Here is a 27,696-nt window from a genome sequence, read left to right on the forward strand (position 1 = left end):
GGGTGCTGACTGCTGCTCGCCTCAGCAGAGCCAGGTGGCCAGGAGGGACAGGGCATCCTGGCTTGTGTCAGGAATAGTGCAGCCAGCAGGGCCAGGGAGGTGACCGTGTGGTGATTTCAGGGGGGCAGCCTGCCGGGGAGCACAGCCCGCGCTGCGCCCACAGCGGCTCCGCGGCCAGCTCTGCTTTGAGGCCTGCTCTGGGCCCGGGGCGCTCCAAGGCCGCTCCTGGCGCTGCCCGGTGGCCGGGCCGGGCCGCCCCAGCCATCACCGGGCACCGGGCCCGGGGCTCAGGCAGAGCCCTCCGGGGCCGCTTCCCCGGCGCACAGGAGCCGGAGCGGCCCCGCCCCGCGCACCCACACGGCGGCGCCGCCTCTGCTTAAAGCGGGCGGGCGGCCGCTGCTGCCTCCTCTTCCGGCGGCCGCGGTGCCCGGCAGCATGTCGGACAAGCTGCCCTACAAAGTGGGTGAGTGGCCGGGGGGCGGCGGGGGGCTCCGCCGGCCCGGGGCTGCGGCTGGATGCGGCTGCCGAGGGAAGATGGAGAGGGCCGGGGCGGGGAGAGCTCGGCGGTAATCGGAGCCTGGGAAGGGGCTGCGCGGCCGAACGGCAGCGGGGAGGAGCGGGGGAGCCCTCAGGGGGCGCCCCGAGCCGCCGCGGCGTGGTGCGGGGCAGCTCGAGGCGGTGTCCGTGTGCCCGTGTTCCGGGGCCCCCCCTCCCAGCCCTGCGGCGGCTTCGCCTCCCCTCCGGGAGCCCTTCACCGAGCACCCCGGGCGGGGAAGTGCCTCTAAATCTGGGGCCTGTCTTCCTGCCCCCCAGCGATTTTAGGGGGGTGGGTTTGAGATCTTGGACCTTCATGTAAATGGCACCGACGGTAACCAATGCAAGCAAACAAACAAAAAAAAAAACACACGCTTTTCTATAGAGTTTTGAGGTCTTTGAAGATTAAATTAAAACCAGAACCATTAGTCCATAAGGTTCTGGTTCATAACAGCAACTTGCCTTGGAGGAAAGAATGCAAGAGCTACAAGCCTAAAATACTCCAGGAGGTTCCTTACGCACCCCCTTGTAAGACAGCTGAGCTTTTAAGATGGGTGAGATTAAAGAAAGCCCCTGCCCACCCCTGTCATCATCATTTTAACTCCTATCCGTTTGCTAGTTTTTTTCAGACCTGGTTGCTGTAATGTCCAGGCCCTAGAGCTTTGATGGCCCCTGGGCTTCATTCTGGAATAAAACGCAACCAGCTCGTCAGTATGAACCTGGGCGCTCTGGCTTGGTGTTCCTGAATGCTCTCCAGGGCTGGTGTTCACTAGGTAGTTGAATGAAATATAGCTGACCATGTTTGTAATGAAACGGTAAGCTCCCGAAATCTCTGGAAGAGATTAAATAATAATAATAAAAAAAAGTCAGGGCCTTTTAGCATTGGATGATGCTGCAGGGTAGAGCACCTAGGTGTTAGCAGTTTGGCCCTTGCTCTTGTAGGTGAGGCTGGAGTCACACTTGTACTGCAGGTGCAGTATTTTCAACGCCAAGCTAGACTGCTGGAAACCTTTCTTTGCAGAGCTGTGATGAATGATGCTTCAGTAATTATCTCTGTAGAGTCAAGGTGGGAGCCCTGCAGCTCCCTCCTAAATGGGGGGAGCTGGGTGGGGCTCAGCCCCTGGAACCCTTGGCAGGGAGCACAGTACTCTGTGTCCGTTCTTACGTGCAGAAGCTGTTACTGTACAGGCAGTCCCTGCACGTGTGCAAGTCTGTGAAAGTAAATCTCTGGGAAGTGACAGTCCCTCGGACAGTATCTGCAGGAATGGGTGCTTAAAGATGGAGTGTAATGAATGAATGGGCCCCAGGATTCCTGAGCAATAGGTCGCAGTTGGTTAATGTGCCTGTACAGGAGCACTGCTATTTTAGGACTGTTTGATCTAAACTTGTTTGAAAGCCTGCATACCATAGTGCAACAGCAGGGAATAACTGGGATAGGGCCTGTTTTTCCCTCAGCTCTGTGTCTAAGCTGCTGCTTGGTGTTCAGTTCAGCTGTTGCAGCTGTTTCCTATCCACAAGTGTGTGAAGAGATACCAAGGCCTCAGCTATTTCAGCTCTGACACCTGTCCTTCTCTTGCAGCTGACATCAGCCTTGCAGACTGGGGTCGCAAGGCCATTGAGATTGCCGAAAATGAGATGCCAGGGCTGATGAAGATGCGGGAGATGTATGCTGCATCAAAGCCGCTGAAAGGTGCACGTATCGCCGGTTGCCTTCATATGACCGTGCAGACAGCAGTTCTCATAGAGACCCTTATAAAGCTGGGAGCTGAGGTAAAGTGTCTGAGATTCTCTGTCAGTATGCTCTTAGGTAACACTCTGCCTGGGGCACTGCTTTGATTTATGTACTTACTGTAGGGGATCCTTGCAAATTTCTGTCCTTTTTGGGAAGAGACTGTGCTGCAGTCTAAGGAAGGGTGGATTATCTCTTCTTTCCTTAAGCAAAAACCTGTAATGTGCACACCCCTGGGATGTGATGTGTGTCTTCCCTCCGGACAGGCAGCATCTTCACAAGTGTCTGTTTTGGGCTGGGTCAGTGGCTTCAGCAGCTCCCTCAGCAGTGTACACAGCACTGTGAGGAGTGGTGCCAAAAGCTGCTCCCATGTGGTCATGTTTTGTTCAGGCATGCAGTGCTGTTGCTGGTATGCTGCTAATGCTGAATCTCTAGTGACTGCCTCCAGTGCAGATTAGCCTGCATTATGAACTACCCTGTGCCGTCAAAGTCAGCAAAAACTAATGAAGCGGTCTGAGAGCTCCTGATAGCCCTTGAGCTGTGCAAAAAACACCAGAGGGGCAGCATGGTTCAGTGATGGAGGATGGAGACCCTACTGACTTCAAATTCACTGGGTGACTGTGAACCAGTTACCCTGGTCTGTGTTAAAGACTCAGATACCTCTAAGCTCTTTGCTGCATCATGCCCTGTGCCTGTCTTGCAGAATGGAGTCCAAGATTGGCACAATCCAGGTAGCTTGTGAGCTGATCAGGGAACCGGCTGGAGCTTGATGATGAATTATGTAAAGCACGGGATGTGATCTGAAATTCCTTTTTCCTGAATCGTAGCTGCCTGCAACCTGGCTGCCCAGAGATGCCCTGTATGGAATCCCCTTCCTGGGAGTACACCTCTGGAAATGGTTAGAGGAAATGAGTGTTGTCACGCTGACCAAAAAGCACTGGTAGAAGTTCTCTATAATAGCTAAAGCATTTCCTCAAAAAGTCAGGGGGATAGATCTAGATAGAGTGCCAGGACTGAATGTGTGTTAGGGTTGTCTTCTGCCAGGTCAGAGTTGTTGCAAATAGCACAGCCCTGAAGTAGAGCTTTGACGAGTTCCAGTCCTGGCTTTATTTCAACTCCTATGAACTGAAACTTTTGTCCCTTTACAGGATTTAAAAGCAAGTGGTAGCAGCTGAACTTTATGAAGCTCCTTGCTGCTCCTGTTTGTTGCTGTTTCCCAGTATGGCTGGCCTAGGCAGCAGCTGTGTGCTTGCTTAAATATTGCTAAACTGCTTTAGTCTGAGTGCAGCTCAAAATCAGTGTCATATGGCATTCATCCAAGTCATTCAGAGAGGTACCTACAAAGATTTGATTCCTCTAAGTGTAAATTAGGGTTGTGCCTCTAAGATATGTGTTGTTATGTCAGCTTGATGATTGATTGTGTTGATTGTGAGTTCCTTTCTTGTCCTGATGCCTGCATGTGAGTTTAGACTTTGCCTTGAGTTTGGTTTCAGCCCTGGTTTATCTGTTCTACTGGAGTTTCAGTGCTTGGGAGGAAAGAGAGAAACTACAATGAAACTATACCCTACACAGTGAGGCTGTAGCTGTAGTGATCTTGGTATCCCTTTTTGTGGTTAAGCTTACAAAGAGTAAATACTTTGTGCCCTCAGTGTACATAAGTTCTAATGTTATGTAATTGCAATACGTGCTCTTCATAACCAGTGCAATGTAAGTATTAGGCTCTGAGCCCATCAAGTACACCAGTAATTCTTGGGTCTATGCCATTACCACAAACTGGCATTACAGATCTGAGGATGCAGAGTTGAAAAGTGGCTTGTATCAAGTGCTTCCAGTGTAGATGGTATGCAGGTATTCAGTATGCTTTGAACTTCATGACACGTTCTAATGTCAACTATGCTGATACGGAGGGAGATCAGAAAAACACAGGTGAGGAGGTGTAGTGCTTAACTCTGAATTCAGCTTTTCTGTGCTCTTCCTGGATCATTTTTTCCCTAGATTGATAGTGTTGTTACCAATGCTTAAGTGTTGGTTTTAAAGGCTCAGATGGAAGAAAACAGAGTATGCTACTGCAACCCTTAGTTTGAAGTGTTGATTCTTGATGCAATGGGATGAATATCTGAAATCAGGTTGAAGGGTTGTACCTGATTTTCCTCTTTCCTTAAAGTCTGCTGTAAATAAGCATGCAGATACCTACCTGCTGGTCAGCCCAGTAGGGAACAGAGCAAGAGCTCCAACATGTCTCTCAGGTCACACTGGGGACCTGGGAGCCACCACTGGGGAGCTGCAGTAGGTGTGCAAGTTCTTTTCAATGCAACTCAGCGATGTGCTGTTGCTCTTCTAGGTGCCTGAGCCTAGTTAAGAAATCTGTGGAAAATGCTTAGCTCACTGGGAAAACTTCCATGACTGCGGCACAGAGTGGGAGTTGGGTGAGCATAACCTCAGAGAATGCCTGCTGATGGACTGTAGTGTTTCAGCTGCGTTTCTGACTTTCCTGAGTGCCAGCAGGTGTGCTGCTGCGTGGCTATCCCTTGCTGGACACTTGCTATAAGGCTGTTCTGAAAATTTGAACTTACAGACCCAGACTTTCTAAACCCACCATACTGTTGCACTTCCTGAAGATCTGTAGCTGAATGCGTGCTTTGGCTGTCTGGCACAAGTGCTCATAAGTAGATGTCTGAATATGCAGCACAGCTAAAGCTCCATTATGTTATCCCCCCAAATGTCATTATTCTCCCTGTCCTAGCCAAATACTTAGTTTTCATCTTAACTTTTGCAGAGCTACTTAGGCAGGGATTTGTACTAATATGCTTTTCTGCTTTTGTTCTCTTTTGTGTCTGGATATAGAGTTCCTGATATCTCAGAACTTTGTTCAGCAAATAAAACTTGAGTTGTTTTCCAGGTACAATGGTCAAGCTGCAACATTTTCTCTACTCAGGACCATGCTGCAGCTGCTATTGCAAAAGCTGGTATCCCTGGTAAGTTTTCTATGTCCTAATTTGGCTCTGATGAACTGGGATATAGTATACAGTCTGTTCTAGCTAAATCGAACTGTGTACAAATCAAGCTCTTCTGAATAAGCTTTGGGATAGAAACAGCTTATCAAAGCCAGTAATTGTTACAAAGCGGGACGTTTGATTCTAGCTGAATTGCATCAGACAGTCTAGCACTCCTGACAACGGCTGATCTGGTGGCAGACTGCAGAAGAGCTGGGCTGTATGTTAACCAGCTTTAAGCTTGGTCAGTAAGATGATTAAATGGGATGGACAATTAGACACTGGTGTGTAGTTGTGATACGGGTGTTTGGTGGTTTCCAGCAAGCTTGGTTCTAACAGGGGTTGGGGAAGGAATATTTACTGCCATGTGCCCTATTACGGTAGCAGGGTCAATACTCAAGACATTTTAAGGCTAAACCCAGGCCAGTTGTACTGCAGACCAATATCCCTGCAGTGTTCTATCAAAATGCTGTTTTATTACTGTCATCTTCCAGTAGTTAGCAATTCCTTGCAGATCAGTATAAATACATTAAGCTGTTTGCCATGTTACTCAGCTTAAGGACATACAATCCTCATGGCTCTGTCTGCTGGGAGTACATGGTCTGAGCCTGGGTGTTGGCAGAAGCTAAATCTGTTTTCTGGCAGCCTGGTTCTCTGCCTTGGGAGGTGTCCTTCATTACTGTTATAATTAGCTGTTGTCACAAGTCTTTCCTCAGCTGTGGTGCATTTTAAGGCAACAGAAGAAAGCTTTTATCGGCTTCTGTGACATTACTAGCTGCAGGCATCAGCTCCTGCCTGTTGCTGGTGTGTGATGTCGAAGGATGAATGAAGACTTTCCAGATATGATATTAAAGATATTGCCTCCCTCACTGCTTTCAACACTCAAAGCTTCAGCTGAAGAGCAGTTTATAGATGGAGTGTTTGTTTAAGCTTTTGACCTGTGCCCTTGGTATTCTTGCTTGGTGGAACTTGCTCTTTGTTAATATTACACTTCACATACTGAATTTATGAGGCCTTGGAGGAATGCCGAACCTTTGTATAAAATAAGAGATACTAATGCACATTTCTGCAGAAGGGTCAGTTGTAGGATTGGCTCCTTGTGGCTCAGAGCTGAAGTTTTCGGTCTAAACATTGGAAAACATGGCAATTTAGCAGGTGTTCAATGTTGGGGTATATAAATCATGCCTAATACATTTGAGTAGCTCGTTATCACTGGAGCTTGAGTATAACATGAAACAGGTACAAATGCCTGGAAAGGCAAAGGTACTGCTAGATATAACATGTTAGTTGTTGAAACATAGTGGTAGATGTACTGGTCTAGAAATGCACCTTTATAAGAATAAGGGAATCACGGCAGCTTGAATTTTAGCACTGTGCTAAAGACAAGAATTTAAACTCAAATTTGCTGGAGAGTTTGTTGTCTTTGTTTTGGTACTTTGCTCATGCTAAAGTCTGGAGCCTCTTTTCTGCTGTGCTATAGAATGCTGTAGCTGTGTTTTTTATTTGTATCATAGAATCGTTAAGGTTGGAAAAGACCTTCGGGGTCATCTGGTCCAACCACTGCCTTGCTACCAATGGCACCCACTAAGCCATGTCCCCAAGCACCACGTCCAACCTCTCCTTGAACACCCCCAGGGATGGTGACTCTACCACCTCCATGGGCAGTCCCAGTGCCCGACTGGTCTTTCTGAGAAGAAATGTCTGTTTCTAACCTGAGCCTCCCCTGGCACAGCTTGAGGCCATTCCCTCTGGTCCTATCACTGGTTACCTGTGAGAAGAGGCTGACCCCCAGCTCCCCACAGCTTTCTTTCAGGCGGTTGCAGAGAGCAATGAGGTCTCCCTGAGCCTCCTCTTCTCCAGACCACACAATCCCAGTTCCCTCAGCCGCTCCTCACAGGACTTATGTCCCAGGCCCTTCACCAGCTTTGTAGCCCTGCTCTGGGCATGCTCCAGGGCCTTGGTGTCCTTGTAGTGAGTGGCCCAAAACTGAACACAGCACTTGAGGTGCAGCCTCACCAGAAGAGAATACAGGGGACGATCACCTCCCAGCTCTTGCTGGCTGCACTATTCCTGACACAAGCCAGGATACCGTTGGCCTTCTTGGCCACCTGGGCACGCTCCCAGCTCATGTTCAGGTGAGCATCAGTCAGCACCCCCAAATCCTTTTCCTCTGCATGGCTTTCGAGTCACTCTGCCCCAAGCCTGTAGCACTACATGGGGTTGTTGTGGCTGAAGTGCAGGACCTGGCATCAATATATCCACTGGATATTTTGAATTCCTGGTAACAGTGAATTAAGGGAGGAAGTGGGGGCATTGTGGGTATGAGTCTGCTTTAGTTTGCTTTGCTTTTTCCCTCTTAATGCAGAAGAATGAGGGGAACAGTGCAGCCTCAGTTTTGATGAAATTTGTGGCCTGGAACATAAGGCAAATCAATTTTACTTCTCCATTCTGATTTTTTTTTTTTTTCCAATGCAAATGTCTCTTCTGGCCTGCAGGCACAGATAATTTCTCTGTTGGCTCTGCTACTGAATGCTGCTGATGAAATCTTTATTTACATGCCTTATTACACAGCGAATAAGAAACTGTCTAATTGTGTGTTTGTTCCTTTGTAGTTTTTGCTTGGAAAGGGGAGACCGACGAGGAGTATTTGTGGTGCATTGAACAGACTCTTTACTTCAAGGATGGGCAGCCCCTCAACATGATTTTGGATGATGGTGGAGATCTTACCAACCTCGTTCATACTAAATACCCACAGCTCTTGAAAGGTAACTTGCAGTTTTTGTCAGGCATTGTTCTATCTGGGAGGCCATTTAGGTGTTTTTTCTCTGGGAATTACCTGCCTGTGTAAAAGGGGTGGAGGGATGATGCAAATGCATGTGCCAGCAGGCTATGGATGTGTCCATGAAAGTTGTGTACAGTCAAAAAAAACCAGAATCTCTTACCTGCAGGAACTGTTGTTTCCATCTTTGCTTTGTAGTATTTATACTACATTAACCTATTCTTCTGGCTATTGTTTGCTGTATCCATTATCTGAGTGACAACTGGTGCTGCTGCCTGGCCAAAAGCTTCCTGGAAATGGGCTGTGTTTTAGAGTTGGTTAATGTCAGCTAGCAATTAATACATGTTTTTTGTCATTAATGTTCTTTTGTTCCCTATCCTCTTAGCGCATCTCTAGGTGAACTCGTGACAACCTGTAGCTTTTCTTGGAAAGGGAGCAATTTTCTACAGTGTATAAAGTACAAGTCATTAACTCATCCAATTTATGTCAGCTAAGATGCTGACAGAGTCAGGTTTGGTACTCTTTTGTTGATTTTACTACCTCTGGTATAAGATAGTAAAACTGAAAACATCAGTGTATAGTGTGGCTAGCATGTGTTACTGTAAAATGACTTATCTGAAGGGAATTTGACATGACTTGCAGTAGCAGGCTCATCTGTGCTAGACAAGTATGACAGCTTCTTTGCTCTGCCAGTGTCTATCATGTGCTGCTGCAAAGCACAGAGGCCCATCTGCGGTCCAAAGGATGTGTTTGACCTAGGATGTGTGGAGATGGATGAGAATATGGAGCAGAAACTAAACTGATACCTTTGGGTATGCTGCTGTTCATTCTTGGTCCTTGGAGGTGGGGTTGCTGTAAAGTTTGCTGGATCAACATTATTGAGCCTTGTGCTGCCTGAACAGGGAAAAATCAGAAGTCAGGGCACAGGGCTGTGGGAAGGAAGGAGGCTGGGTCTACTTGCCATCTGTGCGCTTGTGTTAGGAAGGGGTACAAGGAAGAGAAGAGAGGAAGTTGCATCTGTGAGACAAGCCTTGCTTTCTCCTTGACCCTGAACCTCACATTAGTAATTCTTCAGCAGTGAACATCTTGGTGTTTTTTGAATTAATGCAAGACTTTCACTGGTGTTTGCTCAGCTGTCCTGGGATCCCCTCTCTTCCATCAAAGGTCTCTTTTGCTTTCTAGGTTGCCTCTGCCTGAAATTCATGACAGTTTGCTTTTCTGCTGTTTAATGCTGAAGGATACCACAACTAGTCACACCTCCGGCATTGTGATAAGCCCAAAATGTGTTTTCTGATTCTGTTTAGTGGGGTTGTTCCCCTGCCACATACCTGTAACAAACACCTCAATTTGTGTCTCTCTTCCTAAGGGTGTTTGCATCGAGCTCCTTTCACACCACCAACCTTCTGTTATCTGCCCCTTTGTGCCATCACTTGTCTTGTGTTCCTGTTGTGCAAGGGACCAGTATGATATGTTGCAGCAGGGCAGTGGCTGTCTCCCTGCTTGGCAACCATCTATGGTCTGCCATTGATAAAACATCCCTACTGCCTGGGGTTGCTTCCCAATTTGAGTGGCTCTTCAGCTGGGTTTTTAAAGGGTCTAGACAGAATATCATACCTATCAGTGTTTCCCTCACTAAAACACATATACTGTCTGCACTGCTTGTAGCTGAGAAGCCTCCTCGCGGTAGTTCAGTAAGTTAAGACTCATTTCTATAGAAGGCAACAGAACATGGTGTGTTTTACCACCCAGTCCAATGCTCCTCAGAAGCAGCAAAACTTTGAGAATGGGACCCACTGAGTAGAGAGCCTTGGTTGCATTAAAGATTTGTGCTTAGCCCTTTGTTGCAAGCATTGCTTAAAAAAACACTGTGCAGCATCTATTTTTCTCATGCCTTGAGGATAAGAGGCTAATAAATGCTAAAGGCTTGTGGTGATTTTCAAAGGTCATTGAAAATGAATTGTCATATTTTAATGGCCTCATTGGGAATGGAGGTAGAATGACAGTTGCATTAGAGCATGCACAGTAGTTGGCAGGGCTGGATTGTGAGCGCTGATGATGTTGCAGCATGCTGTTCTCCCCTGGAAACATAAGGAAAGCTGAGAATTGAGCAGAACTGCTTGTGGAGCTGAGCTGAGTGCATCATTTGCTATTTGAAGGCTGGACAAGCTTCCTGACCTAATTTTAGAGGGAACTGTCTGTCTTCCATGCTTCAGCTATGTCTAATAAATACAGAAATTAGCTTAGTCCTGGTGTGCTGTGAGCAGTTGAAAATAGGGCTCTGTGATTCATTCAAGTCTACTTCAGCTAGCAGCTGTGTTGAACAGCTGTGTGGTAAAGCTTGTGGAGCATTTCCTTGCCCCTGTTCACAGCTGCCATTAGAGGGCAGAATGGCCTTTGTACTATATTCTTGTTCCACTAAGCTAAATGCTCTTAAAACCAAGATAGGTAAAGGTAAGAGGGGGTAAAAATTCAGAACCAAAGAAGGTCGTCATTTGAACTTGTGCAGAGGTCATCTGTGGCATCTCTGCAAAAGGCTCAGAAAAGACTGAGAAGATGGGATGACTTGTGATCTGTTAGAGCTCAATGATCTGGTAGGAAATACAGGAGAGCAGAGCAGGCCTGAATGTTCAGCGAGGCTTCTTTATTTTACTTCAACTTTTTCTTTGCTGTAGGCACTTCTCTGTTCTGAAGGCACTCAGGCATTAAAACTAAGTGTTTCATTTGGCGGAATTTGAGGGTGGCTTAGATCAGCTCTGTGTGCCACCTGGGGACAGCAGGCAGGTGGCCTTCAGGGAAGGGAAGCTGCTGAGATAGTTAACAAGGGGTTCACTTAGCACAGTTTTAAAGACAGTCTGCTAAGCTTGTCTTTAGCAGATGGGACAGAAGAAAGAGCAGGTTTGAATTCGACGTTTCTGCCATCAAATCCCAAGGATTTCCTTCAGAAGGGAGAGATTATCCTTGATCTAGTCAGTTGCACTGGGAAATTGTTCCTTTGGGGAAAATGCTGCTTTAGAAAGACTTGCTATAGATGCTGTATTTTGTTGTGCAACAGACAACATTCTTCAGACTGTCCTGTCCCCTCCCTGCCCTCAATGTGCTGAAACCTGAATTTACTCTCTCTGCAGGTAATGAAGTGAAGTGTGGTACTTGATGGCTGTCTGAGGTGTGTGATGGTAGAGCAGTGGGGACCACTGACCTAACAGAGCTATAGTTCCTTCTAGAGGTGCTGGTCTCCCATTTCTCTTTGTGACAGCACCGCTGCTAATAACTGGTGGCTGGGAAGTGACAGGGAGGCCTGGAGGCTGTCTGTTAGACTCTATCAAGACATCTGTTGCTCTGTAAAAATCCCAGTTTGAAAACAGCTTTGAATCATACCTGGTGTATACACAACCAAAGTTGCTGGGGTTCTTGGTTTGCATGGCTCATCTGGGCTTAGGTCGTGTTGCAGCAGGTTTTGAGGAGGATTTTGAACAGAAATCAGCATCTGTGTGCCCTGTATAAGGGAGCAAAGATGTTGGAAGATCAATCAATGAACGTTTTCCATTAACGGTGTGCCACAGCAGTGACACTGGGGGGCAGCATCCCCAGGGCCTGACTCGGTGGGGGGGGTGCTAGGGGGCGGCGTTGGTCTGCGGAGGGTGGGCAGGGCCCGGCTGCCAGGGGTGCTGTGTGAGGTGGCAGTGGCCTGGGCTGGGGCACACAGCGAGCCTCCCTTCCTGAGGGGGAGGCTGGGAGACTTTGGAGATGACTTCAAGGGATTTAGTGTTTCTCACTTAACTCAGCTCTGAGTTTGGGGTTCTCCCTTCTTCCCTTGCAGCCCTATTGGCACAGGTGGCCTTGGGCTAATGGCCAGAGGAGAGACCAGCCTCCCCAGGGGCTCTCATTTCACCTAGGCAGGTGAAACCAGAGGGTTGTTGCTGAGCACCTACATCCTGTGCCACAGGAGCCCGTTCACAGAGCCTGTGGGGACCTGTGCCTTGGGCATGCAGGGCCCTGAAACATGTGCTCGAGCTGGAGCCAAAGGCAGCGGCTCCTGCCCTCAGCACAGCGTGGGTGCCCTTGCAGAGCACATAAGACCATGGTCATTCTTGCGGCCACGAGAAACCTCCCTGGAGCCTGGAGACCCCTTGGGTGTGCTGCTGTGCTTGGCCAGGTCTGGATGCTTTGATTCCCAAAATTAATAGACTGCATAAACACTTCTGGATTTTGCTTGGGATTGTTGGTGGTTCGCACTCACCCTTTCAAGTGTGAACCTGGATCTCTTTCAAGGGATATTGCTCATGTTGGTGGTTTCAGCCTGATTTAAGAGTTCCTCTACTTTCACCTAATACCTAATTTTTCCCCTAATTTCATACAGTTACAGAATAATTGACTTATGTATCTTTCCAGACCTTAAAGAACATAGCTATCGTATTCTCTACTACTGATATTCTGCTAGGCTGCATAGGTTTGTTTCAGATTTATTCTGATTGTCACAAAATGAGTAGCTTTTTGTGTGGATAGGCTTTGTCAGTAATTGGGGTCTTGCCCAATGTAGCATACAGAGAATTTACAGAATCACAGAATTTCTAGGTTGGAAGAGACCTCAAGATCATCGAGTCCAACCTCTGACCTAATGCTAACAGTCCCCACTAAACCATATCCCTAAGCTCTACATCCAAATGTCTTTTGAAGACTTCCAGGGATGGTGACTCCACCACTTCCCTGGGCAGCCTGTTCCAATGCCTCACAACCCTTTCAGTGAAGAAGTTCTTCCTAACATCTAACCTAAAACTCCCCTGGCTCAACTTAAGCCCATTCCCCCTCATCCTGTCACCAGGCACGTGGGAGAACAGGCCAACCCCCACCTCGCTACAGCCTCCCTTGAGGTACCCATAGAGAGCGATAAGGTCGCCCCTGAGCCTCCTCTTCTCCAGGCTGAACAAGCCCAGCTCCCTCAGCCGCTCCTCGTAGGACTTGTTCTCCAGGCCCCTCACCAGCTTCGTCGCCCTTCTCTGGACTTGCTCGAGCACCTTGATGTCCTTCTTGAAGCGAGGGGCCCAAAACTGAACACAGTACTCGAGGTGCGGCCTCACCAGAGCCAAGTACAGGGGGACGATCACCTCCCTAGCCCTGCTGGTCACACTGTTTCTGATACAAGCCAGGATGCCGTTGGCCTTCTTGGCCACCTGAGCACACTGCTGGCTCATATTCAGCCGACTATCCACCATCACTCCCAGGTCCTTCTCTGCCTGGCAGCTCTCCAACCACTCATCTCCCAGCCTGTAGCTCTGCTTGGGGTTATTGCACCCCAGGTACAGGACCCGGCACTTGGCCTTGTTGAACTTCATGCAGTTGACCTCAGCCCATCGGTGCAGCCTATCCAGATCCTCCTGCAGAGCTTTCCTACCCTCAAGCAGATCGACACATGCGCATAGCTTGGTGTCATCTGCAAACTTACTGCGGGTGCACTCGATGCCCTCATCCAGATCATTGATGAAGATATTAAAGAGGACCGGCCCCAGCACCGAGCCCTGGGGAACGCCACTAGTGACTGGCCTCCAACTGGACTTGGCTCCATTCACCACGACTCTTTGGGCCCGGCTATCCAGCCAGTTTCTAACCCAATGAAGTGTGCACCAGTCCAAGCCAAGAGCAGCCAGTTTCTTGAGGAGAATGCTGTGGGAAATGGTGTCAAAAGCCTTGCTGAAGTCAAGGTAGACCACATCCACAGCCTTTCCCTCGTCCACCCATTACGTCACTTTGTCATAGAAGGAGATCAGGTTCGTCAAGCAGGACCTGCCTTTCATAAACCCATGCTGACTGGGCCTGATCGCCTGCTTGCCCTGCAAGTGCCGCGTGATGACTCTCAAGAGAATCTGCTCCATGAGCTTCCCTGGCACTGAGTTCAAACTGACAGGCCTGTAGTTTCCAGGGTCAGTCCTCTGGCCCTTCTTGTAGATGGGCATCACGTTTGCTAGCCGCCAGTCAACTAATTGCATTTATTTGCCAGTCAACTAATTGCATTTACATGCAGTGAGATATTACTGATACAGTAGGGAGGAGAAATAGCTAGAATTAGTACCATATGTGGTTATGCCAGTTCAGGACAAAACTCAAGGCTGACAAAAGGTCTGAAGAGTCAGGGCACTTAAAGCAGGGAGCACACTTACTGCTTTGGCTTTTGTATTTATTTTGGAGCAAACTGACTGAATGACAGCTCACGTCATATCAAGATCTTGTTCTGTTGTATTGTGTTGTATGTGTTTCTAGACAGCCCTTTGTCTCTGGCCTCCACCTCCTGGGCTGTTTTCAAACAAGGAAGGATATGTTTGAAACAGTGTTTTTTTGACTGTTGTAGTAGTAGTACCTATGAAAATGATTTTTCATGTAGCTAGCATCTGGATCTGGGGGGCTTAATCGGAGCTGATTACCGACAGGAGGACTGGGAATGGTGAACTGAGAAATTGAATTTTTCTTGTTCCAAGTGCTTTAAATTTAAATGCAGTTATCTCTGTATCACCTCCTTTCAAGCCATCTTGCAAGACCGGGCTAGGCTTTAGAAACATCACTGAAGTGAACATCTTGCTCTTTGCAGAAGAGTTCTTTGCTCAGATGGTGAGAAAATAGAACTGTCTCTTTCCTGACTCTGATCTAGAATCAATCCCTTCTATTTAAAAAATAAATAAAAAAAAAAAAATTGTCTTGCTGTTTTAACTGTCCTGTTAGAAACTTGTTTGAAGCGTCATGCTGCTATTGGAGGGTCCAAATGAGGGTTCTGATCTCTTCCCTGCTTCCTGCAAAGGGTTTTATAACCTAGGCCTGTGGAAATTGCTTCTGTCAATTGAATGTGTTGGTTTGCAGGGGCGTTAACTCCAACTAAGATGAATCATTTTACTCTCCCCATAGGAATTAGAGGTATTTCGGAAGAGACAACGACTGGAGTTCACAACTTGTACAAGATGAAGGCCAGTGGGACCCTGAAGGTTCCAGCTATCAATGTTAATGACTCTGTCACCAAGGTAATGCAGTTAGAACACTTCTACTGTGTTGTGATGGCTGGTTTGGTGCTGGGATGTAATTCCCCTACAAGTGTTCTTTCTCTTGCTTTCTTCTTGATGTGGTACTGAGCATATATATGCTCAGCATATATATGCTGATTTTCAGCATATATCCTTTTCTAGCATATGGAGCCTGTGTGGCCTCTAATCACAGAATGATTTTGATCGGAAGGAACCTTAAAGACAATCTAATTCAGTTAACACAGCTGCTCTGGGCAACCTGTACCAGTGCCTAACCACCTTCAAATGTGACATTCTACTGATTCTACTGTAAATATCCCATTTTTAGAACATCCAGGGCTTTTTTTTTTTTTTAAGGGCGTGCTTTTTTTTTTTTGCATTTCAATAATATGAAAACAACCCTGGAAATTATGGCTCTGGGCTACAGTTAGATTCTATGTCAAGGAACTTGTCAACACCTGCTTGAAGCCCACATGTGGGTGGCAGGTAACAGCTGGAAAAGAAAGTGAATGACTTAGATGAGCTTGTGACTGGTAAAGGTTGGTTTGTCTGACGTATTTCTGCAAGCAAAAGTTTCTAAGGATGGAGCAGGAGGTATTTATCCCTTGCTTAGCTGTATTTCTGCTTTCCAAGATAAATGCTGGTGCATTGAGGGTTATGCAGGAATGATATTTAAAGGGTGCTGATGCTTTTGGATGCACGTGAATTATAGTGGGATTTTCAGGTGTGCATGAGGCATATGCATCCAGATGTTTTTAAATCTAGTCAATAAATCTCTTCTGAGTTAGCATGCTCTATTCAGTTCCAGACAGTTCTTTTCTGAAACTACTCCAATTTATTCCTCAGAGCAAGTTTGATAACCTTTATGGTTGCCGAGAGTCCCTCATTGACGGTATCAAACGTGCTACAGATGTTATGATTGCTGGAAAAGTAGCAGTGGTGGCAGGTTATGGTGATGTGGGCAAAGGCTGCGCTCAGGCCTTGCGGAGCTTTGGAGCAAGAGTCATCATCACTGAGATTGATCCCATCAACGCGCTGCAGGCAGCCATGGAAGGTGAGAACTGAAGGTGTACAAATTTCTACTGGTGTAGAAATTACTACTGGTTCTGTCTATGTTATTGTAGAGCACTAAATGATACCTGGTCAAGGAAGTTTCAGTAGATTTCAGCCCTGTCTATATTGTAGAGGTAGATGTGACTCACTCCTTAATTTAAGGACATGAGGATCTTTTCCTTTGTAACTTGCAAAGGAGCTCATTAGTATAGGCCTTGAAGATGTATTTATAGTGAATAATAAAAAGACCGTTGTGGGGTAAGTCCTCAATTTCATAATGCTCTATCTGGTTTTGAATAACTTGATTTTCTGCAACTTGGGCAACTACCTCCAGTGTGGGTTAAGACTTTGCTAGAATATTACCACAGTAAAACACAAGATCTTACCTTCATTAGATGTTTCTTTAGACTAGTGCCATGTTCTCTCTACTTTTCCAACATGAAGCTGTACTCTGGCTCTTCTGTGGGTGCTTAATGTAGCTGTTCTTAGTACCAGTTTATCCCGTTTCCATTCATAACGGATTAGAACCAGCAGGTATGTGGGTGCATTTCCTTGGCCAACATAAGCCCCTGAATCCAGTCTGATAGCTGTGGCAGACACTACACCAATGGACACAGGATGCTGAATGCGTAGATCTACACTAGAAATACTGAGAGAGAGATTTTTGTGCTACCTTGGTATTTAGTAAGATAAGTACAGTCACTGTCATGCACCCTGTGTAGGCCAGGCACAGACTTCTTTTATTCATAGTTCTTTATACTATACTTTTCTACTCATAATATTGTAGCCCATTTTTGAAAAACATCTGGTGGTTGGGCAGGGGGGATAATCTTTCTTCTTTTTTCAGGTTATGAAGTTACTACTATGGAAGAGGCCTGCAAAGAAGGAAATATCTTTGTTACCACCACTGGATGCACTGACATTGTTCAGGGCAGGTATGATCTAGACACTTGCTGTAGCAAAAACATCCTGGTGCAGTTAGACTTTTACGCAGTCATAACTTGCCAGCAATACAGTGTTAGCGTTAATTTAATGAGAAGCTGGGACTTCAGTCTTTCAGTTCTGTTGGATGTTGACAAGTTGCACTTGTTGTCTTACAGCACCTAATGCTGGAGAAACAAAAAGCGTAGATGGAAAGATAGACTTTTGGAAAAGGAAAGGGCAGGTCTGAGTTTTCTGTTAGATAAATGTGAACAAAAGGGGAGGTAGGTAAAGATCAAAAGTGATTCCATCTGTGAGAGTGCACAACAGACTTGAAACTAATCTGTTCTCAATAAAATACCCTGCTGGTTTTTATCACTTCTCAGATCTCAATTTACAGTCCCTCCAGTCTTCACAAACTCATTCCTGTCTTTGCCATAAGGTTTCAATGTGTTGTAGTGCAAGGTCAGATTAAATGGGAGGAGATAAAGCCATTAGTCTCCAGAGATGTGAAATTGCAGGTAACTTTAAAGTTATTGAGAAAGATTTATTCTGTGTAGAAAAGAACAGAATAACTGCATGTATTTTAGTATTGACCAATTAAAAAAAGTTTTACTTTCTATATTGGGACAATACTTTCTTTCTAATAACCTCATATCCTAGGGAAGGGTCCTTTCTTAGGGGCTTGAAGTTTTTTTTTCTAGTAGATTTCACGTCTAAAAGATTACCTGACCCACGTATCTCATGTTTGTGAGAATCAACTGCAGTGATCCAGGGACTCTTCACTTCCTGAGTAAAGCTATGGACCAGAGCATCTTCTGATTTTGGAGAAAGATTTTTTTTTTTTATTAACTTTTAATGGAACACTTTTTTTTTTTTGCAGGCACTTCGAGCAGATGAAGGATGATGCCATAGTGTGTAATATCGGTCATTTTGATGTGGAAGTTGATGCAAAGTGGCTGAATGAAAATGCAGTAGAGGTGGTGAATGTTAAACCTCAGGTGAGACAGACCTTGCAGAAGATAGCCCATTGCAAGTCAGAGTCTGCTTCCAGAATGGGGGACACTTCTTCCAGTTGCTTCTCTTTGCATTTCTAGCTTTTATTTTTGGAAGCAGTGTTGTTCTGGGCTAATATGAATGCAAATTCTAATCTGCTCTTGCCTGTATAACTTGGGACAAGTTGTGCATAATATTTTTGCGTTGGTATTAAAGCAACTGGTTCCAGCCAGTGCCTTGGAGCACAGCATGGTCTCTGGCAATAGGCACCTGGTATGGATGCTTCTTTGTTCACATGTTCCTACTACCTAGACAAGCAGGAGCCTATGCCTTAATGTTGGTCATGTAGGCAATTGCATCAAGTTTGTTCCTTACTGGAGGTCAGTATTGATGTGTGGGGTATTAAGCGAGCTATAGAAATGGGTTTTCTTGATAGCCACCAGATGAAAACAAAGTCATAACTCAGTTTTAAAAAAACAAGCTAGGTGATGAATACAGAACAGAAACAAGCTAGATGATGAATACAGAAGATTATTAAGAGACTGTATAGAATTTATTAGGAACAGAGCTTAAGAATTGCCTAGTGGCTGATCTGAATTTCCTCAAAGGAAGCTGTTCACTGATGTAGCTGCCCTGCACCAGAACACTCTAAGCCTTGACACAGGGTGCTGATACTAGAATGAATCTCAAGGGAATGTCTTTTAGGGATTCTGTCAAGGTTTGAAAAAAATCACACCTCTTGCTTTTCAAAGCACTTCTTGTTTGGAAATTGATGCCTCAGGAAAGCCTATGTGGAGCTCTGCCAAATTCAGACTTCTCTTTCAGACTCAGTGGCTTTGTTTTAGAAACGTGTGGAGACCAGAAGTCTGAGCGTGGGTGGAAAAGGCAGGATATTTTATCCTCACTCAGCTTTCATTCTCAGTATGTATTTACTTCAAATCATGGCAGTAGACGCACAGGGAAGTAGGCATCTAAAAAAAAATTTCATCTTTTCAGTTGTCGTGGAATAGAGAAACAAAACTAAATTATATCAAAATTACTTTGTAACAACAATGTTGAGGGAGAACATAAGGCAAACCAGGTTCTGTCCAACTTGGTGTACCTTTTGAAGAGGAAATTGTTGCTGATAGCAGCATTCTGGGACAGGTTTTTAACTTTTTTAACCACATCTAAGTGTGTGTTTTAGATCTCAATCTGCTCTTCCAATTTTCGTAACTTCCCTGTGGCTTATTGGCCACCCACATCAAACTCTTAATAAGCAGCTACAAGTCATATTATTTCATATACTATTATGTTTGCTGTTGCGATACTAAACATAGGCTGAACTAGGTATGAAGTTATACTCTCAAGTTATCACTATATTCAGGTCTGTTCTTGCCCAGGGCCTTAGTGTAGAGCTGACTTCACTCTAGGTTTTGTCCTAAAGGAGCTTGTAGCATGCTGTTTGCTTTCAGGTAGCTCAGGTTTTAAAAGGTTTTAAAACTGGAGCTGTTTGTAAGCATTATGAAAGGCAGAAATGGATGTTAATGTGATAATGTACAAGCTGCCTGCACAAGCCCATTCAGTGTGGCTCTTCGAATCCATGTGAAAATCTGAGTGTCAGTGTTGGAGGAAGCAGTAATCTATAGGAGTTGGTCCTGTTACAAATGTATTGAGTGCACACAAGATGCAGTGTAGTTCAAGGAATGAAAAACATTAAAAGCATCTGGTTAAAAACAAATGTTTTATTTTCAAAAGGCTGGAGTTATGGTCAAGGTAGTCCATATGGTTTAATGCTGAAGATTTACCTCCTACCCTGAGTCTCTCTTTCTGTAAACCACTGCTGTTGCAAGCAGGAGTTTTAGAATGACCCAAAGGAGGCACCTGCTCACACAGAAGCCACTGCCTGGGTTGCCGTAGGGACATGAACATGCACATTTAAAAGTAGCTAAAGTAATTAGCTGAAGTTAATTGTCTTCTTCCTTACCCATCTACTGCTTACTGCTGGAGACAGGTTGTACTTTTGGGTTTAGAAATGAACTCTCAGGAAGGTGGCAACTTAATTCCCTCACCAGCTGCGTGGGAATTCATCGGCATGCATTGGGAGCTTTTTCAGAGCAACAGTGCCAAGTCACTGTAAGAAATGGATGGAATTATTCCTATGCTGGAGACTGGGAAGGAAATCACTGGTCTGCCAGTTAGGCCATTGCTGGCTTCTCAGTTTTGCTCAAATTTGTTAAAGGAGCACTTTGGTCCTCTTGTCTACTTCAGGACTTCAAGCAGAGGTCAGTCCTGTGTTAAAGGTGTGATATCTTGTGCTTACCTTAGAATCACATTTTCTCCGCATCAGGTGAGGGGACCCATGTGTTTTTATAATACCAAGTACCAACTCTCTGTATACATGAATTTTTACTAAGACGTAGCAACTTTTTTCTGTATCCTGTAGCAAGGAGGGGAATATAGGACAAGACCAAAAATCTCTATCCATGATCAAAACCCTCCTATGAAGAAATCTGTCTCTTGGTCTTGAGAATTAATATCAGAGCTGAATACATAGTTGCTAGACATCAGCTCGAGGTAAAGGGTGATTATGGAAGCATCCAACCTTGTAGTTTTCAGTAACGTGTGGTCCCCATTTACGAGTTGTGAGCTGGCGTAAGAAACCTTTCTGGGATAGGAAGATGTCTTAATGTGCCATTCTAAGACTCATCTGTTGCCTTCAGAATACAACTAAGGAGGAAATAGGCTTATACCTAAAAAGCTGGCAGGCTGTTCTGAATGTGCTTGCACTGGGTGCAGTATCCCTCACCTGCATTGTGGTATTACACTGAGATGTAGCACAAACTTTGCTCTTGAGGGGAAGGAAAGCTCAAGGAATGATGAGCTTTTGCTTTGAAAATAAGTCATTTATGTGTATGTTATTGTCTGGAGGGAAGTGCAAAGCAGCTGGAAAGTCCAGAGTAAGCTAAATGCAGACAGGGAAAAGGAGGGTGCATTTAACTATGGAGGTGAACTTAGCACTTGGATAACTTGAGTTGTACTTGTCTAGCAGCGTCTTGACCTTATAAGTGGGCTGGTGTGTCTGCCCATGGGTGAGACTTGTTTTCACAGTACTGACTTAGACCTCTGGTACAACCACTATTCTGCGTTTCTTTCTATACAAAAACTAATTTGCATTTTTCTACATTACCCTGTGGATTGAATCAGTCACGTCAGCAGATTGCCAAAGGTGTATGATACCACACGCAAGCCAGCAGCTGTATGGGCGTATGCTGGGTCAATATCTGGATGCAACATCTTGACATGCAAACCACCAGATTCAAACCTCAATTTAATCTGTAAATCCTAGCCATTTAATCTGTAAACAGCATGTACTGTCAGCAATGCCGTAATGCTGTAGTTCTCATGTGTTTTTTTTTTTTTTTTTTTTTTTTTTAGCATGCTGCTTTCTTTGTTTTATTATTCCATCCCACAGTCTTCTCATTGTACATGTTGAATTTTTGGGGGTGGACTGGGTGCTGCCTCTTGTGGTCCATTTGGAGAATCAACATCCATAAAAAAATAAAACTGCTCAGTCAAAAAAAAAAAATATAAAATCTACCTTGCTGTATTGGTCTTGAGCAGGAGAAATTAAGAATTTTACTTAGGGCTTCTGTTTGCTATAGTTACTGTCTATGTACATGCTAAAACCAGCAATCTGGTTTTAGATTGTCCCCAGCACAGCCTGTCCTGTTGTCCCTAGCACAGCCTGGAAATCAGCCTGAACAAAGGGCTGTGCTTTTCTCTGAGAGAAAAGTGGGTAGGTTGTACTAGAAATCTAGGGTAGCCATTTATTATACCAGCTCTTCACAGCTACAGGTTCAATGTGACTTGCTCTCTTGATAAGTGGGGAGATGTTCTTGCATCATGTCTCTGGACCTGTTTTGCTCTCAGATGGGCCTGGCCTCATCACAGGAGATGAGCTGTAAAACCACAAGGGACTTCAAGGAGCAGTCTCTCCTAGAATCTGGTGCCAAAGAGTTTGTAGGTAACTACAGCATCCTGTACCTAGGAGACAAACTGTGCATGTCTCGATTGTCAATCAGTTGCCTTACTGAAGTGGGAAGATTTACTGGGGAGTAATTTCAGCAGGTTGAGCAAACTGGCTCTTACCCCACCAGTGTTAGATGCAAATCTTCTGGACTGTTGGACGCAGAGGTTTACCCTCTCTGGGCTCTCCATGCTGTTACGTAATTCATGTACACAATTATATGTTACTGCTGGCAGCGTGCTCCCTACCACAGATACCTGAGATGATATGCTTGTGAAAGAATCAGGAAAAAATTCGGATAACTGGTTAGGCATGAAACAGATGCCAAGATTCATGTTGTGTGAAGTCCAGGGTAGTTACAGGCTTTGAATGCTGGCTGGGAATTGAGGGGTGTCTCAATTTTAATAGAAGTCCACATTCCAAGCCCATTGCTAAATTGTTGATGCGGGAAGGTAGCCCACCAAGTTTTTGTGCGAGTTAAAATGCTGTCTGTGCCTTTGCCTCTAACAACTGCTTTTGCTTTTTCCCACCCAGGTGGATCGCTACACATTGAGGAATGGCCGTCACATTATACTGCTAGCAGAAGGCAGACTGGTCAACTTGGGCTGTGCCATGGGTCACCCTAGCTTTGTTATGAGCAACTCCTTCACCAACCAAGTGCTGGCACAGATTGAGCTGTGGACGAATAGTGACAAGTACTCTGTTGGAGTCCATTTCCTGCCAAAGAAGGTGAGGTAGAATAGCAGAAAGATGGAAGCTCATAAGGAAGCCAACTTCAGATGTGATAATAGAGATTTTTGTTTGTGTTTGAGTTCATTTTCCTACTGAATGTTGTTACAAAGACCTTCTGTCTATTAGTAAGTGCTTAACTTTGGTCACACTAAGCCTGTTAGTCTGAAGTGGGCTGCTTTTTGTGGCTAGGAGGTTGTGAAGAACTGAGATGAAGCATTATGCTGCCTCAAGATAGTCTGGAAGCTCTTCCCAGCTAACATGTTCCTTCTGCTGAATGTCAGCATTCACAGCAAGCTGTCACATGCCTATCCAACAGCAAAGTCTAGTGAGGCAGGGTTGAAGCTAGAGCAAAACTAGAAGTCTCTTTTACTGTGGTTGAGAGCAAGCCTGGGTCCCATTTGCACCTGAGCAGAGCTTATCACAATCTGATCCTAATAGTTTCACAAAGCATTCATGACACAAATTCCCTTGTGTTTCCCTTTAAACTTATCTGTGGGTTCTTTGTTCTTGGAGAAATCTGGGTCATGCCATAACTTGCAAATTCCTTTGTAAGACTAATCTGGTTTTAATTTTCCAAAACAAGCCTGAGAATTTGAGATGGTCATTGAAAAAGATACTAGAGTTAAATCCCACTGCCTTTGAAATGCAGCCGGGTGTGAGACTTAATGTGAAAACACTTCTCATCTGGGAAGTATAAAGTGTGTGTTTGGGCTTCTATATGAAGTATTTGCTGAGGGTCTTAAGCTTCCAAAACTGTCTGTTAATGATCAAACAAAGTGTACCAGAAATACGATGTATGAGTTGGTCAGTAAGCTCTCACACACATAATTATCTTCAGAGGAAAAGTTTTATTGACAATTCCCTCAAAAAGAGATAGTCCAATGTTGCTAATAAAATGTGCCTTCATATTCTTCCTGAATAACAGTTTTTAGTAATCATACATGTACTTGAACTGAAAAGGAGAAGTAACACCCAGATCAGTTGCTTACAAATAGTTGCATGTTTGTGAAGCATATGGCAATGATGTGTTTAGGTTCATGTACTATGACAAAATGATCATCTTTGCCAACTGTGCTCCATGAATAATTTAAGTGAGTAAAGCTATCTTGTCAGAACCAACTAAAGATGGGTAGAACTTTCTTTGATAATTTTTCGGCTAGTATTTTTCCTTGTTCTGTGTAGTAACTTTGAGATCCAAATGTAAATCTAAGAACTGCCAAATGTTGCATTTTCTTGGACTGCAAACTATTGCTTTGATGATTAGCTAGGAACATGCATGTACTTCTGCAATGTATTTTCCTGGAAATCTAGGCAAGCTGTTGCATCTATATTCTCGGTGCCAAGCCTGCCCTTTTTTATGCTCAGCTTCCTGATTTTTAAGTGTGCAGTAGGTAAGAATATCAGTCTATCTTTCTCTAAATCTTGAAGTCCACAAGCTGAAGCAGCTGTGAAACAGCTTCTCTCTGCTGCAGTCTGAGAACCTGATATGGGAAATGTCAGCAACTCAGCAGCAGCTCCTTTTTCAAGTAGGTGTAATCTGTTGTAACAGTGCTGGCAGTGCACCTATCAGATCTTGTTATGGCACTCCAATTCAGCCAGATATGTATTTGATTTTTAACCCTCCTGTTTTTTGTTTTTTTTTTTTTTTTACTGGCAGGGTCTACAAACTTTAAATACTTGTTTCCCATTTTAAGTACAGTCCTTCCAGTTAGGAATATCAAGAAAGGAAGAAAACCTGGCTCTTATGTAGCATTCTGTAACTTCCATGGTTTACTTCCATGTTCTTTAAATATTTCACTTATTGTCTTTATTTGTTTGTACATCTTCAGCTACACTGGTTCTCAGTAGGTTTTAACCGCTCCATGTTACTATGAACAAGTTGAGCTGCACTGAATTACTCTGTTCAAATGTAGCTTTTTGACATCTTACCTGATTATTGCAGTGGGATTACTTTACAGTAGTGGTTTGTTAGCACACCCTTGTTCAGGATGTGCTTGTTCACACAAGCTAAAGATCTGTCTCTTGATTGCTGATTTTCTTGACAAAATGTGTTGTGACCTTTCACATCCATTTGATTAGCATGGAGGTAATACCATACCAGTCTTTTCTCTGCTGCTGGAATTTAGATTTACCTTGTTTGTGTTTCTTTATCAATGAGTACTTGTACATTGCAGGAGTTACAAATGATGTTAAAACTTTTCCTTCTATCTTATGAACTCAGCAGCACTGATCCCTTCTTAATGCTGTTCTGTCTCTGAATATCTTTTACTGATCTGCCTTCCCGTTTAACATAGTAGCAAGCTTTCTATGTTACTGCTTGTATTCTGACTCTTCTGCTCTTCCTTTGTAGTACTTAACTATCTTCCAATTTCTGCTCGTGTTTTTCAATCGCATGTCTGTCTGACACCTCTGGCATAAAGAAAAGCTCAAAGTTGGGTATAAAATATGATATACTCGCCCACTTTGGCTTTATTGTTCATGAAGACCATGACAATATATAATAGTATTATTGCTAAATGAACGATTTCTTGAATGAATATTCTTAACACACATACCCCAAAGGTGGTGTATCTAGAAAGGAAATGCATTTTGTCAGTATTAGAATGGTTCTAAAATATTAAGTCTAGAATGTACAGATGTCTTTATGGTCAAAACATGACTGGGGCTTTTCCATTCTACCAAACTGGACATTCTTATCTTCGAATAGTTTTACCTCAGTTCTTTACATGTTGGTGGATATGAATGTGTAAGTGGGGTTGAAATGGGCTTTAATATATAGTTGTCTGTCTCACTTAGGCTTTTGAGGGAGTCAAATTAAGCTTGGAGCTTCTGCGTCTGAAAATGGTTCTGTGCTCAAGATTAGATGCCTCTGCACTCAAGCAGTTGAATGTTGGCAGGAAAAGAGCTCAACAGACTGACACAGATGAACAGTCATTAAATCTCCCTTGGGGCTGCTATTGGCTTCAGGCATTCATTTCTCATTGTTGGCCATGACTTCCTGAACTGAAGCTACTAATGTTCTTTTCTTGATGCTTTGTTTTCCAGCTGGATGAAGCTGTGGCTGCTGCTCATCTGGATAAACTGTGCGTGAAGCTGACGAAGCTGAGTGAGAAGCAGGCCAAATATCTAGGCTTGTCAAAGGATGGGCCATTCAAGCCAGACCACTACAGATACTGAGCAGGTGGCAGTACCCAAAGACCAAAGTGCAGGGATACAACCTTCCAAAGCTCTAGTGTGTGCTGGGATTCTAAGAACAATCCCCTCTCCATCCTCCTCTCAGTGCTGCAGAACTCATCGCCCTATCAAGGGAGCTTCAGGGCTTGTTTTCTTAGTGAAAGAGGATCACTGACTCCTGGAATTAGAATTGGTTACTTCACTAATGTCACAGTGAAAAGGATCCTATGCTCCTTTTTATTGGCTTCTAGTGTCCCAGTAAGAGGAGCAGGGCAAAAAGAATGCTAGATGAAAATGCCTACTCTTTTCAAACATGTGGCTAGCTGCCTGATTGAGTAGACTAATCAATAAGATGGGGAACAGTTTCTACAGAGATGTGTTCTGCCATGCCCTGTTCAAACTAAATAAGTCCTGTTTTGAGGCTAGTTGTATCAGGCTTCTCTCCACAAAGGTGCCATAGCCGAAATGTGCATTTGTGAAACTGGGGGAGGTAGGGAGGAGTATTTTTGTAGGTTGCTTGGTCTCCCTCCTATAGTATCAACATAATCATCTACTCAAATTAGAACAGGAGTTGTTTTCTGGCTTAATCTATTCCACTGATTTTGGTCAGATTACCTTCTATCCTGCTTCCATAGCAACTCTGGGAGGGGTGAAGCAAGGGTGACTTTAGCAGCCTTCTAGTGTGTCGTGAATGGCTGAGAAACCACTGAGGGGACGGTTAGGTTTAGGGATCTTGTTTGATCCTATGAAAACCCCAGCAGCACACTTCTACCCCAAACTTGATTTTCTGAATTATGTCTGCTGTATCTTTTGTCACTGACTCAAAGTGCTTTTATTAAAAATGTGACTGTGGCCTGACTTGTTTTGTCAAGATGCTTTGGGTTTTGCCATGGATCTATTTAGTTCTGTGTGTTTGTTAAGCCGATGAAACCATTTTACGTATCCGTTTGTGGTTTTGCAGGGCAATAGCCATTGTTGTGGCTAACCTGCATCATATACTTGAGATAAGAGACATTCCTGAATTTATTTAAATGTATTTGAAGAGTTGAATGGGGGGGGGGAGGTAAAGAATGGGTTGGAATGAGGGGGCATGAAATCACACAACACCTCTACTCACAGATTCTTCTCCATATGTCATGGAAGTTCTCTCCTGCCACTGCCTGATTCAATCAATGCTATATAGCAGACCACTTGTTTCTGGGTATAGAACAATGAAAGATTTGGTAGGGTATTTCATTGTTTTATATCTAGAAGCAGGTTTAAAGATTTAAGAATATTTTTTTAAAGTTTTAAAGATTTGGTAGGATATTTAAAAACAACCCAAAAAAAACAGCTGAAGTGCTCTGGGATTCATGCTCAAGTAACAGGTATGATGTCAGTGATTAAAACAAATGGTAAGTATGAACTGTTGCACGATGTAAACAAAGGGGATGAATAACCAAGGTGTTGCTTGCTATGCATCTGTTTTACTGCTTTCCATTCTGCAAAGAATCTGTCAACCTCTAAAGAGCACCATTTTTAACTGAGTGTGGATCTCACAAAGACATGATAAATGAAACCATAATCAGAAACTATAATCGGTATCAGTAATCCTTTAAATCCACATATATAGAGTTCCACGCGCATAGCTGCAGGACACATCCAAGTGTAGATGACAGGAGATGGTCACCTTATGTCATACTTACCTGTATGTTATGGAATAAAGATTATATATAAATTTATAGACGAAATAAGGAAACAAGGACTGGGTATTGTCTTTTCTGGTTCCCTTCAAA

General features: G+C 44.4%; 1 protein-coding gene across 1 annotated transcript; it reads left to right on the plus strand.

Annotated features, from left to right (window-relative positions):
* Positions 1-384: 384 nt before the first annotated feature.
* Positions 385-26,779, plus strand: AHCY (adenosylhomocysteinase). Its single transcript, XM_032198298.1, has 10 exons — positions 385-463; positions 2,114-2,304; positions 5,163-5,238; positions 7,869-8,021; positions 14,924-15,036; positions 15,883-16,090; positions 16,937-17,024; positions 17,894-18,011; positions 22,550-22,744; positions 25,793-26,779. The coding sequence occupies exons 1-10, from the start codon at positions 436-438 to the stop codon at positions 25,922-25,924; spliced, it is 1,302 nt and encodes a 433-aa protein (XP_032054189.1). The 5' UTR covers positions 385-435; the 3' UTR covers positions 25,925-26,779.
* Positions 26,780-27,696: the final 917 nt, after the last annotated feature.

The sequence above is a fragment of the Aythya fuligula genome, chromosome 16 (assembly GCF_009819795.1).
Source record: "Aythya fuligula isolate bAytFul2 chromosome 16, bAytFul2.pri, whole genome shotgun sequence".
In the NCBI taxonomy this organism is placed as follows: Eukaryota; Metazoa; Chordata; class Aves; order Anseriformes; family Anatidae; genus Aythya; species Aythya fuligula.

Bases quoted from the DNA above. Each gene is read 5' to 3' on its own strand.
- AHCY (XM_032198298.1), top strand. From the start codon at position 436: ATGTCGGACAAGCTGCCCTACAAAGTGG. The intron at 464-2,113 runs GTGAGTGGCCGG...CTTCTCTTGCAG, and splicing joins CAAGCTGCCCTACAAAGTGG to CTGACATCAGCCTTGCAGAC. The intron at 16,091-16,936 runs GTGAGAACTGAA...TTCTTTTTTCAG, and splicing joins GCTGCAGGCAGCCATGGAAG to GTTATGAAGTTACTACTATG.